This window comes from Lampris incognitus, chromosome 9 (assembly GCF_029633865.1).
Source record: "Lampris incognitus isolate fLamInc1 chromosome 9, fLamInc1.hap2, whole genome shotgun sequence".
NCBI classification, from domain to species: Eukaryota; Metazoa; Chordata; class Actinopteri; order Lampriformes; family Lampridae; genus Lampris; species Lampris incognitus.
Window position 1 is genome coordinate 52861811 of NC_079219.1, and position 16770 is coordinate 52878580.

General features: G+C 45.8%; 1 protein-coding gene across 2 annotated transcripts; it reads left to right on the forward strand.

The window, feature by feature from the left end:
• The first annotated feature begins 1120 nt into the window (after positions 1-1120).
• On the forward strand, positions 1121-16272 carry cpvl (carboxypeptidase vitellogenic like). Of its 2 annotated transcripts, XM_056286256.1 has the most exons (13): positions 1121-1241; positions 1406-1584; positions 1830-1948; positions 4860-4974; positions 5144-5202; positions 5409-5488; positions 5588-5654; positions 5978-6100; positions 6533-6664; positions 6988-7086; positions 7310-7483; positions 7639-7821; positions 15884-16272. In XM_056286256.1, the coding sequence occupies exons 2-13, from the start codon at positions 1407-1409 to the stop codon at positions 15980-15982; spliced, it is 1428 nt and encodes a 475-aa protein (XP_056142231.1). In that variant the 5' UTR covers positions 1121-1241; position 1406; the 3' UTR covers positions 15983-16272. The 2 variants fall into 2 exon arrangements, with proteins under 2 accessions (XP_056142231.1, XP_056142232.1); XM_056286257.1 differs by lacking the exon at positions 1121-1241 and having other exon boundaries at positions 1249-1584.
• The last annotated feature ends 498 nt before the right edge of the window (positions 16273-16770 follow it).

A 16770-nucleotide genomic window follows, 5' to 3' on the forward strand; every position in this document is an offset into this window, starting at 1 on the left:
GTTAGTTCTCCAATTATGCAGAATTTAAAAAAAACACCCCGCCTTTAAAAAACAAAACAAAAACGGAGATTAAAAGAAACGGTTTGAAATATAGAAAAGCTTCGCCTCGATTGGATAACCCCCTCCCAATTAGGACGCCGATGCCTACTATAATGACTAATGTCGAGGAATGCTGCCAATTGATGAATGCGATTCACGCCCAAAGGGGAGCGCAACATGTGCGAGCACAGCCTTCCGCGGCGCGGCGGCGGGGGAAAGTGGTCCAAAGACTTTTTAAGCCAGTGGTTCTCAACCTTTTTGGGGGGTCCTGGACCCCCCTGCGTGTTTTTGATCTACCCTGAGGACCCCTCCACCTGATCTTGGGGGAGGGGGGTTGCAATTTGATAGAAACAGTAGAAACTGCATTTTAAATTGTGTTATAGCATTTATTCACTCTTTGGGGCAAAAATAAGAGCTTTCAGTTGTAACTTAGATATAGTTAACAAAACAGAATTCTTATGCAGCAACTTTCAGATATGTATTCAGTAACTTTCAGATATATGTAACAACAGAATTTTTATGCAGCAACTTTTAACAATCCAAACGGGAGCGAGATCTCTTATTAAAATACAATAAATTACACTTGTGAAACAGATGTAATTAGAGAAAAAGTCCTGTTACCCTTTATAGTTTAGGTAGATAAAGGTCTCAGTCACATTTGAGTAAAATAATCCTATTCCTATAAATGTCATAGGATCTTTTTTTAAAGATATTTTATTTTCACGGACCCCTCGCAATTACACCACGGACCACTAGGGGTCCGCGGACCCCCGGTTGAGAAACACTGTTTTAAGCAGCAACATGTTCCGGCGGCGTGGGCGCGTTATCGAATCATTCGACTCCATTTTTAATCGAATTAGAAGTCACGACGTTACAGTGCTAAACGGAGGCGTGCGAATCGATGACTGTCACATTTGTAGGGAAACGCTGCCCGTTTTTGTTCGCGCTGCGTCGTGAGAAACGGGGTTTTTCAGAAAGTTGGCCGGCTTACGCTGGAAGTTGTGCAAATTTCGGTTGCGGCAACGTTTCGTGACCAGGAAACGGAAACGCATCGAAAGCGGCGCGAGCAGAATATCCCGAGACACCGTCCTCACGTGACCCCCCCCCCCCGGTTGATCACATGACTGAACGCTGGTCATACGTCTTAAAACACCGTTTCTCGCCTTCTCGTCTTTTCCCGTCAGACGCGCTCAGGTTTTGAGGTAAAACGTGGTTTGTCGGGCGGTCGTGTTCCTCATTTCCCCCTCTGTTGTGTGCGTGTGTGCGGGTTTGGACCCGGGGACAGGGGTGGTTGGGAGTCGGTGTGTGTTCGTGTGGTTTGGGCTTGCCGTCTTGACCCTTATTTTAAGGTTTAATCTCTCGGCAGAATGGGGAGGAAAGCTCTCGGTGTTCTTCTGCTTTGGGCTTTGCTGGAGGCGACACAGTCGAGCGGCTGCTCGCGTTTCTTCTGCCGTAAACACCACCGCGTCAGCGGGCTGGGGGGAGCTGACCCCGGCGCCCCGCTCTTCCTCACGCCCTACCTGGAGAGAGGCGCCGTCGATGAAGGTGCGGCTCACTTCTCCCCGTTTTACACGGACCCGGTGTTCTGACGATTTGTGCGGCTTTGTCGCAAAAACGCTGCCGTAACGCGGCTCGACGCCCGACCCTCAGCTCGCCACCGTGCGCAGCGCCCGCGGGGGTAGCGCATCTCGGCGGAACACCGGCTCACGTGCGGCACTGCGGTGGTCTGTGCCGGCTTTGCGTTTTCTGCCGATCACGTGGACTCTGACGTCTGCCGTTGTGCTTTTCAGCCAGAAGACTGAGTCTCGTGGGGCCTCTACCTGGGGCCAATGTGAAGAGCTATGCCGGGTACCTCACTGTCAACACGAAATACAACAGCAACCTCTACTTCTGGTTTTTCCCCGCCCAGGTAGGCCTGCCTGACCCAGCTTCTCTCTCCAGGGGTGTTTGCGCCACCTGTGTCAGCTGCCCGGGAGCAATGCTCGGTCATGAGGGAGGAATTTGGCTTGAACCTTGATCTGTTTTCAGACCCTATCAGACACTTTCTGTTGGGATTGTGCAAATACTAAGAATGCTTTAACCTTGCCTCTGATAAGTCTGTTCATCAGTTACCTATCTTAAACTGTGATTTCATACTAGGTTCCAGGTGTTGAGTAGAGGGATGGATATGAACTCTTGTTTGGGTGAGGAAGGAGTGTCTCAGTGTGAGTTGGTGGTTGATGGAGGGGTTGGTGAAGGGGGGGGCTGTGAATAATAATGCAAAGTAGAGCAGGAAAAAGGATTTATGATGAGAATCCACAAATGGCAAACTAAAGGCCAAGTAAAAGCAAGGCTGAATAGGAATAATCAAGCTAACCTGCCTGTTGTCACTGAAAGCAAGTTTGAAATTCCATCAAGAACATTGTATATTTTTGGCCCTGTGATGACCTGGCGGCCTGTCCGGGGTGTCTCCCCGCCTGATGACTGCTGGGACAGGCTCCGGCATCCTCGCAACCCTGAGAGCAGGATAAGCGGTTTGGATAATGGATGGACATTTTGTATTTGCTCAATGAGCCACGTAAATGTTAGGTTACATTTTTTTTCTTTTCATTTTTTGGGATGTACTTGCATTGCCTTCAGAAAGCATCGACCTCTTAACTGTCACATTTGGTTCCTGTTGCACCTCCAAATTTTGGCATTTATTTTATTTCAACACTAGAGTTCACAAATGTATGAAGCAAATATTTATATTCGGCATTTGTTTTAAACTGGAAATGAAAATTTTCATTTTTGGGAGCGTATTCAGATTCAGTCCTTCAGTATCTTGTAAATGAGCCTTTTAACAGCAGTTACAGCCGTGAGTCTCCTCAGATCTGTCTACATGAACTTTACACAGTGATTTTGCAATTTTTGCCCATTCATCTATGTAAATTTGTTCCAGCTCCACCAAATTGGAGAGCATCAGCGGACAGCAGATTTTTGGTGGGGCTTAAGTGTAGGATTTGGCTTGGCCATGCCAGTTTGAGCCATTCCTTAGTAGTTATTTCCATGTGTTTGGGGTTATTGTTCTGTTTGGGACCTGAAGCTTTGCCCTAAAAACAGATCTCTGGCTGACTGGAATGGATTTGCTTTAATACAATCCCATAGTATGATGCTGCCGTCACCATGCTTGGTGGTAGGGATAGCGGTACAAGGTGTTAGGCGGTGTTTGTTTAGCTCTCTGCCTTCAGGCCAAAGAGCTCAACATTAGTCTTATCAGACCACAAAATCTCTTACCAGAGAGAGATGTGATTTTTGTCATATTGCTTCCAGCAAATTCCATGCATGACTTCATGTTGGGATGGCGCAGTGGTTGGCGCCATTGCCTCACAGCAAGAAGGTCCTGGGTTCGAGCCCCGGGGTAGTCCAACCTTGGTGGGTCATCCCAGGTCGTCCTCTGTGTGGAGTTTGCATGTTCTCCCCGTGTCTGTGTGGGTTTCCTCCGGGTGCTCCAGTTTCCTCCCACAGTCCAAAGACATGTAGGTCAGGTGAATCAGCCATACTACATTGTCCCTAGGTATGAATGTGTGTGGGCCCTGTGATGGCCTGGCGGCCTGCCCAGGGTGTCTCCCCACCTGCCGCCCAATGACTGCTGGAATAGGCTCCAGCATCCCCGCGACCCTGAGAGCAGGATAAGTGGTTCAGATAATGGATGGATGGATGGACTTCATGTTGGCCTTTCTCAGAATTTGCTTCCTTCCAGCCACTCCACCAAATCTGAACTGCTGAAGAGAGATGGAGTGAGGTGGATGGTCTTGGACAGTTTGTCCCCTCTCAGCTAATGAGCCGTGCAGCTCTGTAGCTGATATCTCAGTCACTTCTCTGACAAATGCCCCTTTTTTATTCTGCTGGCTCAGTTTGGTGAGTCGGCTTGGTTTTAGCATCATCTTGGTTGTGCCATATATTTTCCATTTGACATGGATTTTTTTTCTTTTTACTCCTAGGAAAGTTCAAACCATCGACAGTCTTTTTATAACCTTGTCCAGCTTTTTGCCTCTTAACAACTTCATCTCAGGTTCCACCTGCAGCTCCTTGGTCTTCATGACAGCAGGACTGATCTGATCTGTGAGACCTCACCAAGCTGGTGGTGTTTATTGTTCAGCCATTTTATTGATCACATGTGGAGTCTTGTTGATATATTTAGTATAATTACTCAATAGAAAACACCTGTTCCAAATGAAGATGATAGACATGGGGTGAATACTTACCAATCAAGTCCTTTTTTATTTTTTTTATTTTAACTGATTTTTTTGTATTTTTTTTTTTTTTTTTTACAATTCTGAAGACATCTCAGAAATGTCTTTTGCACTGACATGATAAAGACTGAACGACAGTAGCTTAGTGTTTGGCACTGTTGCCTCACAGCAAGAGACTACTGGTTCAGTTCCAGCCCATCTGTGTAGTTCCCATGTTGCCTGTTTGTGTGTGGGTTTACTCCCACGGTCCAAGACCTGCGTGTTAGGTAAGTTGGAGTCCCCCAAATTGCCCATACTGGTGACCTGTCCAGGGTGTCTCTCCCTGCCTTCTGTGCAATGCATGCTGGGATAGAGTGCAACCCTGAATTGGATTTTATACAGGTTTAGGCGATGCATGCATGATAGACTGATATAGGAGTAAACAGAAATTCTGTTTCCTGTATATTTTTATTTAACTTTGCAGCAGAGCAAAACAAGACATGATCAGTGGGGGACTGAATACTTTCTGAAGCCACTCTAAAAGGCCATAGTATCAAAGCCACCACAGGGTGGCGCTCAAATCCTGCCTTTATTTTTATTATTTTTTTGTCTCTTCTCCACCTGTAGGAGAGGCCGGAGACGGCTCCTGTCCTGCTGTGGCTGCAGGGAGGGCCCGGTGGAACCTCCATGTTCGGCCTCTTTGTGGAACACGGACCCTACGTGGTACACAAGAACCTGACGGGTAGTGTTGACTTTACCTTTCAGTGGGCCACACAGATGTTTAAATGCAGTAAAATGAGGTTCATGCCTTCGTTTAAGAATTCACTCAAGGTAACTGGTAGCAAGCATGAATTTTGTTCACAAGTGAATTGCTCTCCTCTCCTAATGACGCCTCCTTTATGTCTCCGCAGTCGGTTTCAGAGATTATCCCTGGACGTCCAGATATTCGGTGTTGTACATCGACAATCCGGTAGGCGTCATCCACTGTCCCTCGAATGGAAGGGGCCGAATTGTTCACATGAAACTCTTCTGTAATTTGAGACCACAATCTTGGACTTTATTCCATGATCTTCTGCAATTACATGTTTGATTTATGTTTGGATATACTATGCCCTGACAAAGAGCCACCACTGGATTTTAGTGTCAAGTTTTGAACGTCGGGTATCTTGTTTCCAGGTTGGAACAGGGTTCAGTTTCACCGACGATGACGGAGGCTTTGCTCAGAATCAGGATGATGTAGGCAGAGACTTGTACAGGTAACACAGACGGTCATCTTAATCTAACTTGTCCTGGCACGCAATAGTGTTACATGAACTGCTTATTTACCTTTTCCCTCTCTCTTTCTTTTCCATCAGTGCATTAACACAGTTTTTCCAGATCTTTCCGGAGTATCAGTCCAACGAGTTCTATGCAACCGGAGAGGCAAGCTTTGGTTTTGTTTTCTAAGCTCTGAAATGGATATTGTGCGATTACCTTAAATGGCCTCTAAATTTTCAATAATAAAGTCACTTGGCCGATTTTTTTGTTCATTAGAGAAAAATCGGTTATGTTTTATTTCTTATTTCGGGATATGAAAAACATATTAAGGGAGACATGAAACACTTTCTGTGGTGTTGTGTGAGAGCTGATCCTAATACTTTAAGAGCTGGTACTGCTGTGAGAAGATGGAGGGTCATGGCAGTTGATTGAGCAGCTGTATTATTAAAAGCTCTGGATATTCACACGGTCTCTTTGTGCGCTTGCAGTCTTATGCGGGGAAATATGTTCCAGCCATCGGTTATTACATCCACAAGAACAACCCCACTGCCAAAGTGAAAATCAACTTTAAGGGGATGGCCATCGGGGACGGACTCTGTGATCCAGAGATGGTGGGTCTGTTTTTCAAGTACAGCGTTCTGGTGTCTTCTCTATGAAGCCTACTTTAGAAAGATATAGATATATATTTGGAGCCATTTTATTTTAAAATTGTGTGGGACCTGTGACGGCCTGGCAGCCTGTCCAGGGTGTCTCCCCGCCTGCCACCCAGTGACTGCTGGGATAGGCTCCAGCGTCCCCGCGACCCTGAGAGCAGGATAAGCGGTTTGGATAATGGATGGATGGAGGGATGTAATGAAAAAGATTGCGTTGATTACTGTGATTGAAGGCACTTTGCTTATGCTATCAAATTGTGCGTTGCTGAAAAACAGGGTTTTCAGCGTTGCTATGCAACTATATGCACTGTAAATGTACAGTGGATGTCTGATGAAAACCAGGAAGTACACTTGTCCCTCTGCAGTCGATTGTTTCAGTTTCTGTCTCAGATGCTGGGTGGCTACGCGGAGTTCCTTTACCAGACAGGGATGATAGACGAGCTGCAGAGACAGTACGTTGTGGAGCAAACGGACATGGGGGTCAAGCTCATCCAGCAGCAGAAGTGGGTGGAGGCTTTCAAGGTACACAGGAACACCCCGGGCAATTTTGTTTTGGTGTAAGAGGACGCATAAAAAAAAAAAAGTCCTGCTCATTTTGATTTTAAAATCGAGTTGCATTGAATTTTTCTCAAAGTACTTTCAGATGTTTCTTATTAATGTCTCCATCCAGACTCGCTGGAATGGCTGTTGGAGATGTTGTTTTAAATCCACTTTCTTTGGAATTCAAGAAATTAACCAGATGTTGTATGTAATCAGAGATTTAAGTTAAAGCAGCTTTCAATGAATGTGATCAAAGATGGCCGGCTCTGCAGTCTCTTGTCCAGATCTTTTGTGTTGCATTTCAGGTTTTTGACAGTTTGCTGAATGGGGATGTGGATCCCAACCCTTCGTTTTTCCAAAATGCCACTGGCTGCTCCAACTACTTCAACTACATGTCATGTCAGGTACGTAGAAACACTGGAAGCCAACTTAACTGGGCCCGAGCCTTCCCCAAGTCTTCTTAGCTTCTCTTGAGGTTCACCGTCGATCCAAACCTTAACCGTAACCAGGTTTATCTGAATTTTAAGGAATATTTAAAAAATGTTTGGAAATGTAGTTGGTAAGACTTTTGAAGAAGATGCTGCATCTATTTTTTTTTTGGTCATATCTATATGTACTGTTCTTCAGGAGCCTGAGGACCAAGAGTATTTTTCCCAGTTTGTGACTCTGCCTGAGGTGCGGCGCTCCATCCACGTGGGAAACCTGACGTTCCACGACGGCTTGGAGGTGGAGAAGCACCTCCTGCAGGATGTCATGAAGAGCATCAAACCATGGTTGGGGGTCTTGATGGATAACTACAGGGTGAGGTCCAGTTGATCTCTCACACCTCTGATAAAGTACACAGGCCTACTGGAGTGCCTGTTAGCAAGTCCGATTCCTTGTCTCTAACAAACAGTAAAATTCAACTTGTCCACTCATACCAACCCTGTCCCTCCTTATCCTCATTCCGTGCCCAGGTGTTAATCTACAACGGTCAGCTGGATGTGATTGTCGCAGCACCTCTGACGGAGAGGTTCCTGCCTACTGTCAACTGGACCGGGACGGCAGACTACCTAAGTGCCCCTCGCTTCCACTGGAAGGTCCAGCCAACCGACACCGAGGTGGCCGGTTATGTAAGACAAGTGGGAGAGTTCTACCAGGTGAGCGGCCGTCTGTCACGGCTTTAATGTTCACGTTATGGTCACGTGATTCACAAACTGCATTTTGAAGGTTATGATATCCATAACCACTTTTAACTACTTTTTCAATACATGTTTTAAAGCGACATTGTGTAATTTTCTGTTAATTTGGCGAACGAGACGCGATTGTTTCTTCGTGAACAGGAAATGACGCTTGCTACGAGGTGTGACTAAAAATAAATGTGGGATTTTAGATGGGGTTTTTTTCTTTAGCAATGGAACGTGCATATTTTGCTACAACCCCTCTTACCAACAAGCCACTGCTGAAGAAAACAAAAAACATACAAAATCCTGCCGTATTTTTACCACGCCTCGTAGCGAGCGTCACTAATCAAGGAAGTTTGCCTTTGGGGCTTTCTGCCAGAAAGCTTCGAGTCTAACAGAAGCGTTAAGGCTAGGGTTAGGTGGTTGAGGGTAGGTTAAGGTAAGCGTTGGGTTAGGGTTAGGATAAGAGTACATAAGGTTAGGTTAAAGCTAGAATACGGGACATCCAAGCCCTTGCCCAAACGAGTTCACACAATGGTGATTAAGCCTACCAGGTAAATCTCTGTATTTGGCAGTATACCAGAGTTTTAAATCTGGTGTCTGGGGCGACATTCCCACGCTGCCCCAACACACAACAGCAAACAGGAGAGAACTGGCCACCACAGACTCATACCACATCCTGAGCATTGTCTGGCAGATTTTGTAGGACCTCAGCCTCCTCAAAAAGTAGAGACAGCTCCATCCCTTCTTGTAGAGGACGTCAGTGTTCTTAGCCCAGTCCAGTTTATTGTCTATATACACCCCCAGGTACTTGTAGTATTCCACAGTGTCCACACTGACCCCCTGGATGGAAATGGGTCACTGGTGTCATGTCCCACCTCAGATCAACAACAAGCTTCTTTGTCTTAGTCACGTTGAACTGCAGATGGTTCCGCTCACACCATGTGACAAAGTTTCCCACCACAGCCCTGTACTCAGTCTCCCCGCCCTTACTTATGCATCCAACAATAGCAGAGTCATCAGAGAACTTCTGAAGATGGCAGGACGCTGTGTGGTAGTTGAAGTCTATGGTGTAGAGGGTGAAAAGGAAGGGAAACAGGACTGTCCCCTGTGGAGCCCCAGTGTTTTTGACCACTCTTTCTGACTCAGTGTTGCAAGCTCACTTACTGTTGTCTACCAGTATGGTAGTCAACAATCCAGGACACAAGGGGGGCATCTACCTGCATTGCTGTCAGCTTCTTACCCAGTAGAGCTGGCTGAATGGTGTTGAAGGCACTAGAGAAGTCTAAGAACATGACCTTCACAGGGCTCGCTGGCTTATCTAGGTGGGCGTAGGCACGATTAAGCAGGTAAATGATGGCATCCTCAACTCCCAGTCGGAGCTGGTAGGCGAACTGGAGGGGGTCTAAGTGTGGCTTGACCGTGGGCCAAAGCTGCTCCAGGATGAGTCTTTCCAGAGTCTTCATGATGTGTGAAGTCAATGCTACCGGTCTGTAGTCTTTGGAGTCCCTGGGATGCGTTGTTTTAGGCACAGGAATGAGGCAGGACGTCTTCCACAACACGGGGACCCTTTGAAGTCTTAGGCTCATGTTGAAGACACGGTGAAGCACTCCACATAACTGGGGGGCACAGGCTTTGAGCACCCTGGGTCTAACACCATCCGGGCCTGCCGCCTTGCTCGCATGAAGTCTCTTCAACTGTCTTCTGACATGGTCAACTGTGAAGCACACTATAGGTGTTACAGGTGTGTGTGTGTGTGTGTGTGGGGGGGGGTTGTCAGGTTGGAGAGGGCCATTAGTCTGGGAACCCAGGGAGGGGGAGAGAGTAGGGCCCCCACCGGAGGCTGGGGGGATGTAAGGAGGGGGGGGCAGTGAAGTTGATGGTTGATGAAGGCAGGCAACAGATGAGACCGGGGGGGCGGGGGGGTCATTGTGTCAAATCTATTAAAAAACAAACTAAGTTCATTGGCCCTGTCTAAGCTGCACTCCACTCCTCTGCTGCCAGTTGGCCTGAAACCAGTAATGGTCTTCATACCACTCCAGACCTCTCTCATGTTGTTTTACTGGGAGTTTCTGCTCCCTCCTGTAATTATCTTTAGCCTCCCTGATTCTCACTTTAAGGTCCTGTTGGATTTGAAACCTATAAAAACTGATATCAGATTTTAGGCATTTAGTATGCTCAATATGGGTCTGAGCATAACGCCTCTACATTGAAAAGATGAGCTCTGCTAATTTCTCCACGTCATAGATTTGAAGTGGCCAATCAGGATATCTTGGAGGTAGGAGGCTATGAATTCTGGGGTGCATGCTGGGTGGTTTCTGTCAGTCAAAGGGACCATTGGCTGACTGAGTGAACAACCAATTGAAATGCAACTGGGGGAACTGAGCAGTTAGGCCACAATGATGCACAAGTTCTTTCAGAAGACAATAACACTGGGCATTTAGCAGATGCCTTTTTCAAGAGCGATAAGTGGAGTGAAGTAAGTAAATTTCTGAGATCTCCAACTTAACAAGCAACCAAATGAATGAGTGCAAAAGACACATAACAGTACCATTACAGCAGAGTATGATACAGTATAAAATAGTAGAAGAGAACGAGAAGCACCCCCTTCCCCCCAGTGCCAGCAACAACCTAAGAAGATAAAAAGAGTATACTCCTTTTTGTACCCCATAACACTGCAGTCCTTCCATTTCCGTTTTAGTTTTTCAGCACAACTAATTTCTCCATCAGTTCAGCTGTTTATTGCCTCCTGTGAGGGTGGTAAATCATGCCTGCAAAGGAGAAGAGATGCTCAACTGGTGTCTGATGGCAAAGTGGTGTTGAATCTTACCAAGAGTAGCTTGATCAGTGGCTATGAATCCAGCGAGGAAAGGTCCTTTCTGGGGTCCTCCAGAAAGTGAAGGGTCTCCAACTCTGCTTTGCTGTGGCTGGGCAACATCTCTCTGCCCAACTTGCTCTCAGTTCCTGTTGATGGGATTGGAAACGGTAAAGGCAAACAGGGAAACAAGGTTGTTACGAATTTACATTAAATTCAAGGATTTTTAATATCACAAAAATATTTAAAAACATGACATGATGCTACTCATTTATTTTTAAATTGATCAATATTCATTTTTGATGATTAATTCATGAAATTGCAGTTTAACCTTAACCTTAAGACGCTGAAGTGAGAGTAGTTTACCTGTACCTTGGTCAGACAAGATGAAGAAATCGTCTTCATTCTCTTCAGTGGTGTTTGATGAGGCAGTCTCACTTTCTGACACAAGGCCAAGCTCTTCAGCTGAGTGCAGAAACAGGTGATGTATCCTCTTCTCTGCAGCTAGTTTGGGAGGCAACCGCCTCACCTCATCTTGAAAAACGTGTGGGTTGCTGTAGCCAGGATGGCTTCGTTGACATCAGTCTTCAGCTGTAAGAAGCTACTGAACCTTTTCTCAAAGCCGGCTATGGTGGCTTGCAAGATATGTGAGCAGTACTGCAGGTTTGAAGCTTGCAGGTCATGTAGTTTAGCCTGAACAGCAAAGAAGGGTAGATATGAGCTCACCATAGGAGCATGAGGTCTGACCTTGAAGGCGGTCAAGTGCAATGGGCTTGAGGACTCTTGTGTTATTCCTCAAGGAAATCAAGCTCTACCTCTTTGAAAGGTGGGAGTTGCAAGGCAGGCATGATCTCAGGAGGCTTCTCCTGAAGAAATGTCAGCTGACTCAAACAGTCATAAAGAGAATTCCACCTACAAACACAGGGTGTCATCAGTTGCTGGTTGATCAAGTCATTGAGTATTTCTGCATATTTTGGTCTGCCAGAAGCATTCTGTAGGGCTGAACACTTTGCCATGGATGAATGATTCAGCCTGGAGAGAGAGAAATTGTCTTTAATTGCCCTTTTGGCATCAGTGGTTGAAACCAAACTGTGTGTGAGTGGAACACCTGACGTGAGGTGGTAGAATAATAGCACACTGACATATGTTCTCGGAATCAGATTCTGATTCCGCTTCTCCCTCTGGATCTATTATTAATCAAATCAAATCAATTTTATTTGTATAGCCCAATATCAGAAATTACAAATTTGCCTCAGTGGGCTTGACAGCAACACAACATCCTGTCCTTAGACCCTCTCATCGGATAAGGAACAACTCCCTACAAATGAAAGATCCTGTTCCTCTCAAATGATGGATATTGAACTCTCAATGCTTTTGAGAAGTTTGATGCATTGTCAGTTACAGCAGCCAAAGTAGTGTCAGTTGTGAGGCCGTATTCTGAATGGATTTCCTCCAGTAGTTCTGCAATGCACTTGTAGGTATGTGCACTGGGAAAATGTCTGCAAGCAAGAGCAGCCAGTTCACGTTCTGGCATGTCTGTTTGTATCCAGTGTACAGAGACTCCCTTATAACTTGTTTTTTATAGTTGACCAGATATCTACAGTGGTGCAGACATGCTGTATGCACTCAAGTCTCTCCTTCAAATTTGCTGTTTTAGTATTAAAGTCTCCATCGATTCTTCTCCCAAGTGTCCTCCTGGACATAACTTTAGCACCTTGGCAAAGTCCCTGTACCAAGTCTATAAATTCTTGATGCTCAACAGTGGCCAACGGGTACACGCCTTTAGAGACAAAGGATGTGACGAGAGAGTCAATTTTATTTAGCGTCACTGGACCACGTTCAAAGAGAGTAGTTTGTATGAGGTCCTGTGTTTTGTTTTGTTTTTTTGCTTTTCCCACTGGCAAATTCTTTTATTTTGTCAGGATGCCTTCGTTTCAAGTGGGTTTTAAAATGTGATGTCGCTGCAAGAGAGCCACATGTTATGACCTTTTTGTTAGCGCACAGCGGACACTCAGCCTCTATCTTTCCATTTGGGATCTGTTTCACTATTTGGAAGTATTCCCCATCCAGCATTGCACGTTTGAACATTGGTGTGGCTTCTTCTTCTGCAGATGTGGCAGATGATGGGCCAGCCTGGCCGGGCTCTGATGGTTCATTGCCACTCATCCCCTGAGATGACTGACTTCTACCTAAAGAAAAATGTATAAAGATAACATTAAATTTATTAGGCCTACCAGTTGCAACTTAAAACCAACAGCATTAAAAAAACACTTAACAGCTCACGTGATAAGACAATAAAATGCAGTCATTTATGTGTTGCTTAAGCATTATCCAGGAATGGAGACATTTCACTTTGAATTGTATTAACTCCCTAAAATCCATACTGTAAAAACGTTTTGTAAAAAAGATGAACAAAATTAAGCTTTAGAGTAATGATCAGACTGAAAGATTTTTAATCGATACATGACTTGCTTTCTTAAAAACTTATTTTTTTTAAACTGAATATTATCCCTTGGCCTAGCAAACACTGTAAAATGTTATCCTTATCCTCAAGAGGACTGTGCAAGTTATTTCCCTGATAACTATTAAGAATACACCTAAATGCAGCTATGCTAGAAATTAATTTTGTCCCGAGTTACAGAAGTTATCAATCTGGTTAATGAAGCTTCCCATGTCATGACTAACCACGCGATGCCATTGTTTCGGGCTGCCTGAGCGTGTCTGAAGTTAGCTGGTATGCTAACGTTACTAGCTAGTAAGTATATTTGCCAGTTCTAGAACACGTGGTTGCTAATTGCTGTTTTCCAGAAGGCTTGCCTTAGCATGGAATATCTGATCATATTTTGATTACATACCTTTATCTTCGGGGAAATTTGCACCAAACACCAAAGCAGCTTCTTTCCTCAAGCTACTGGTCACAAGGAACACAAATGAAATATGGTAGTTCACCACGAGTGCGTTGCTGGACCCGACAGGACATGTCACGTGGTTCACCTGCATTTAACCAAAGACTGTGATTAGGCTGGCGGCACGATGGCACAGTGATTAGCGCAGTCCGCCTCACAGCAAGAAGGTCCTGGGTTCAAGCCCCAGGGTAGTCCAGCCTTGGTGGGTCATCCCGGGTCGTCCTCTGTGTGGAGTTTGCATGTTCTCCCCGTGTCTGCGTGGGTTTCCTCCAGGTGCTCCGGTTTCCTCCCACAGTCCAAAGACCTGTGAGTCGGGTGAATCAGCCGTACTAAATTGTCCCTAGGTATGAGTGTGTGTGTGTGTGTGTGTGTGTGTGGGTCCTGTGTGATGGCCTGGCGGCCTGTCCAGGCTGTCTCCCCGCCTGCCGCCTAGGGATAAAAACGTCTTATTTGAGAATAAAATGACATATTAAATAATGTATTTTAAGTATTTCAAATGCACAAATACAAGCTCTTAAAGTATTTTTTTACAAGTTACATCTTATTTTTTTCTGTCTAACAAAATACAAATGACAGAATACTCAAAAGTAATCAAATGCATATCTTAAATACATTTAATTGAAATACTGCCCATCTCTGCTTGCTGGTATAGACCTTTTTTCACAAACTTGGCCGACGTCCTTCTGCTGCTTTGTCCCGGCAGGGTGAAGATCTGTCGTCCCCACTGACCACTATGGGAAAAAAAATCCTTCGATTCTGTCAGCGAGCATTTATTTTGTGGTTCACCAGGTCGTATAACACGATACAGGTGTTGTCATGGACACGTCTTTGTTTCTGTTGTCAAGACGACTGCGAGGCTTGAAAAACTGTGATGTGGTCAAGGGTCACAAAACACTTCACACCCCTGAAAGTAGCTTGGTTAGCCAGATAGCATTGTGTAACTCTTATTTATAAGTTGTGGGCAGTGGGGCGAACTCCTCTTCACCCTGCTGTGATGAAGAGGAGGTATGTTGGCCATGTTTGTGGAAAAGGGTTTAACGCAACAAAACTGCCTGTGCTGGTTTCACAGGACCATTTGAGGCGATAGAATAAGTGGGGTGTTGAAGCGCCGGAGGCCTGTTTGTTGCGTACACACTCCAGAGCTTAATAAATTAAAAACATTACACATTGTTGCTCTAATCCTTCTGTTGTCTTACGGGGCAAAGAGGCCCGTGACGGTGTTTAACAGCAGAGAAAGGACCCTAAATGATCTTTTTTCACCCCGAAATGTGATGACTTTTCCTAGAGTGACCCCAACATTAGAAAAAGCGAAACATTGTTTTTGTTCATATTTCCATGAAAGCTGTACACCACTAGGGTACTACGATTGTCTTAGGGTCGTTTTTGACCCTGAGACAAGTTTGGGTCACGTGTGACCCCATTAAAAACTAGTGGTGTCCACTGATTAAACGCAGTCTTTCTGCACGGCGAAGAGGGAAAACCCAGATAGTCACACAGTTTGTGATGAAGGACAGGTTGTGTCTTCATGCAAAATGGGTTTGGGGTTTAAAATTGAAATACGTTGCTTTAATTTAGAGGTTAAATGAAGGCGGGTCATAAAGGACCCTGAAGACCAGGGCAGTATACACAATGTGAGGACAACACAAGGGCTAAAGAGAGGTGTTTTCATGGACTGCATGTGGGGCAGGAGGGAGGAGTGGGACGGAAGCTTTTTCTCTTGACTCCTCATCCTGTAGACCAAGTCCTCTTGGCAGAAGGGGTATAAAAGAAGAGGCTATACTGGGCTTCAGTTTGTGTAGATGCGGGGGCGTTTGGGTGGCGTGGCGGTCTATTCCGTTGCCTACCAACACGGGGATCACCGGTTTGAATCCCCGTGTTGGCTTGGTCGGGCGTCCCTACATAGGCCGTGTCTGCAGGTGGAAAGCCGGTGGTGGCTGCACTAGCGCCTCCTCTGGTCGGTCGGGGGTGAGGGGGGAATAGCATGATCCTCCCACGCGCTACGCCCCCCTGGGGAAACGCCTCACTGTCGGGTGAAAAGAAGCGGCTGGCAATGCCACATGTATTGGAGGAGGCATGTGGTAGTCTGCAGCCCGCCTCGGATCGGCAGAGGGGGTGGAGCAGCGACCGGGACGGCTCGGAAGAGTGGGGTAATTGGCCAAGTACAATTGGGGAGAAAAAGTGTGTGTGTGTGTGTGTGTGATGCTCCCTCAAATTAAGACACGGAATCCTTTGATGCTAGTAGTACTTTTAATAACACGGACAGTTACGGCTATGCTAGTACTGCGTGTGTCTCATAATCTGTTCCCTTGTTGTGCAGGTGATCATTCGAGGGGGAGGACACATTCTGCCTTATGACCAGCCGGCGAGGTCCTTTGACATGATTGACAGATTTCTATCTGCACAAGGATGGAGCTGAGGCTCCGGCTGCACTTCAGACTGACGAACTGCTCCCGTCTCGTTGGGCAGATTGCTTCCAGCTCATCCCCGGCTGTTGGTGATTGTCCCAATACTCCCATTTCGTTTCCGATAACTTGCATTTTGATTGTCAACATATCGCTTCCCATTTAGGGCTGAGAACAAATCGCAGAATAACCGCTTCAGTTCACTAAAGGAGGTATGAGTTTCTTTGCATTGTACAGATAAATACTTGAAGTTGGCTCGTGACAAGGGCGGCGCTCCACGTTGAATAAAATCTGTATATTTTTGATGGAATTTTGAGTTGTTTCCCGTCGTGTCCACCAGAGGGCGGTGTTGTCCAACTAAAAGGGGGCAATCCCTCCGTCTCTTGATGGGTCATCAGACACGGACTCAAAACAAGAATTGGAGGACACCAAGGTGTAAACCTCTGCTCAATAATCACATCGGCTTATATTTAAACAAAAAAAATACACGCGAATATCAATCTCACCACATTAGCTTGTTTGCTTAACCGCATCCTTTCTAGTCCAGAATCCGATGTGTACATTTCCAGTGACAGTTAGGGGAGGGGGAGGGGGGGGTTCTGGCATGTTGACAGAATGACATGTTTGTGCGTCGAGCTAAACTACCAGGTTATTTCATTAGCCACCTATCAAAGCTGTCTAGACGTCTCAATATTTAATGAGTGTCCTCGGCCTTTTTTAAACGTCTTACTTTTTAATGAGCGACCGCGCTTCAAGGGCGAGCATCGGAACACAATATGGACCGTCCGATCGGACCACCGGG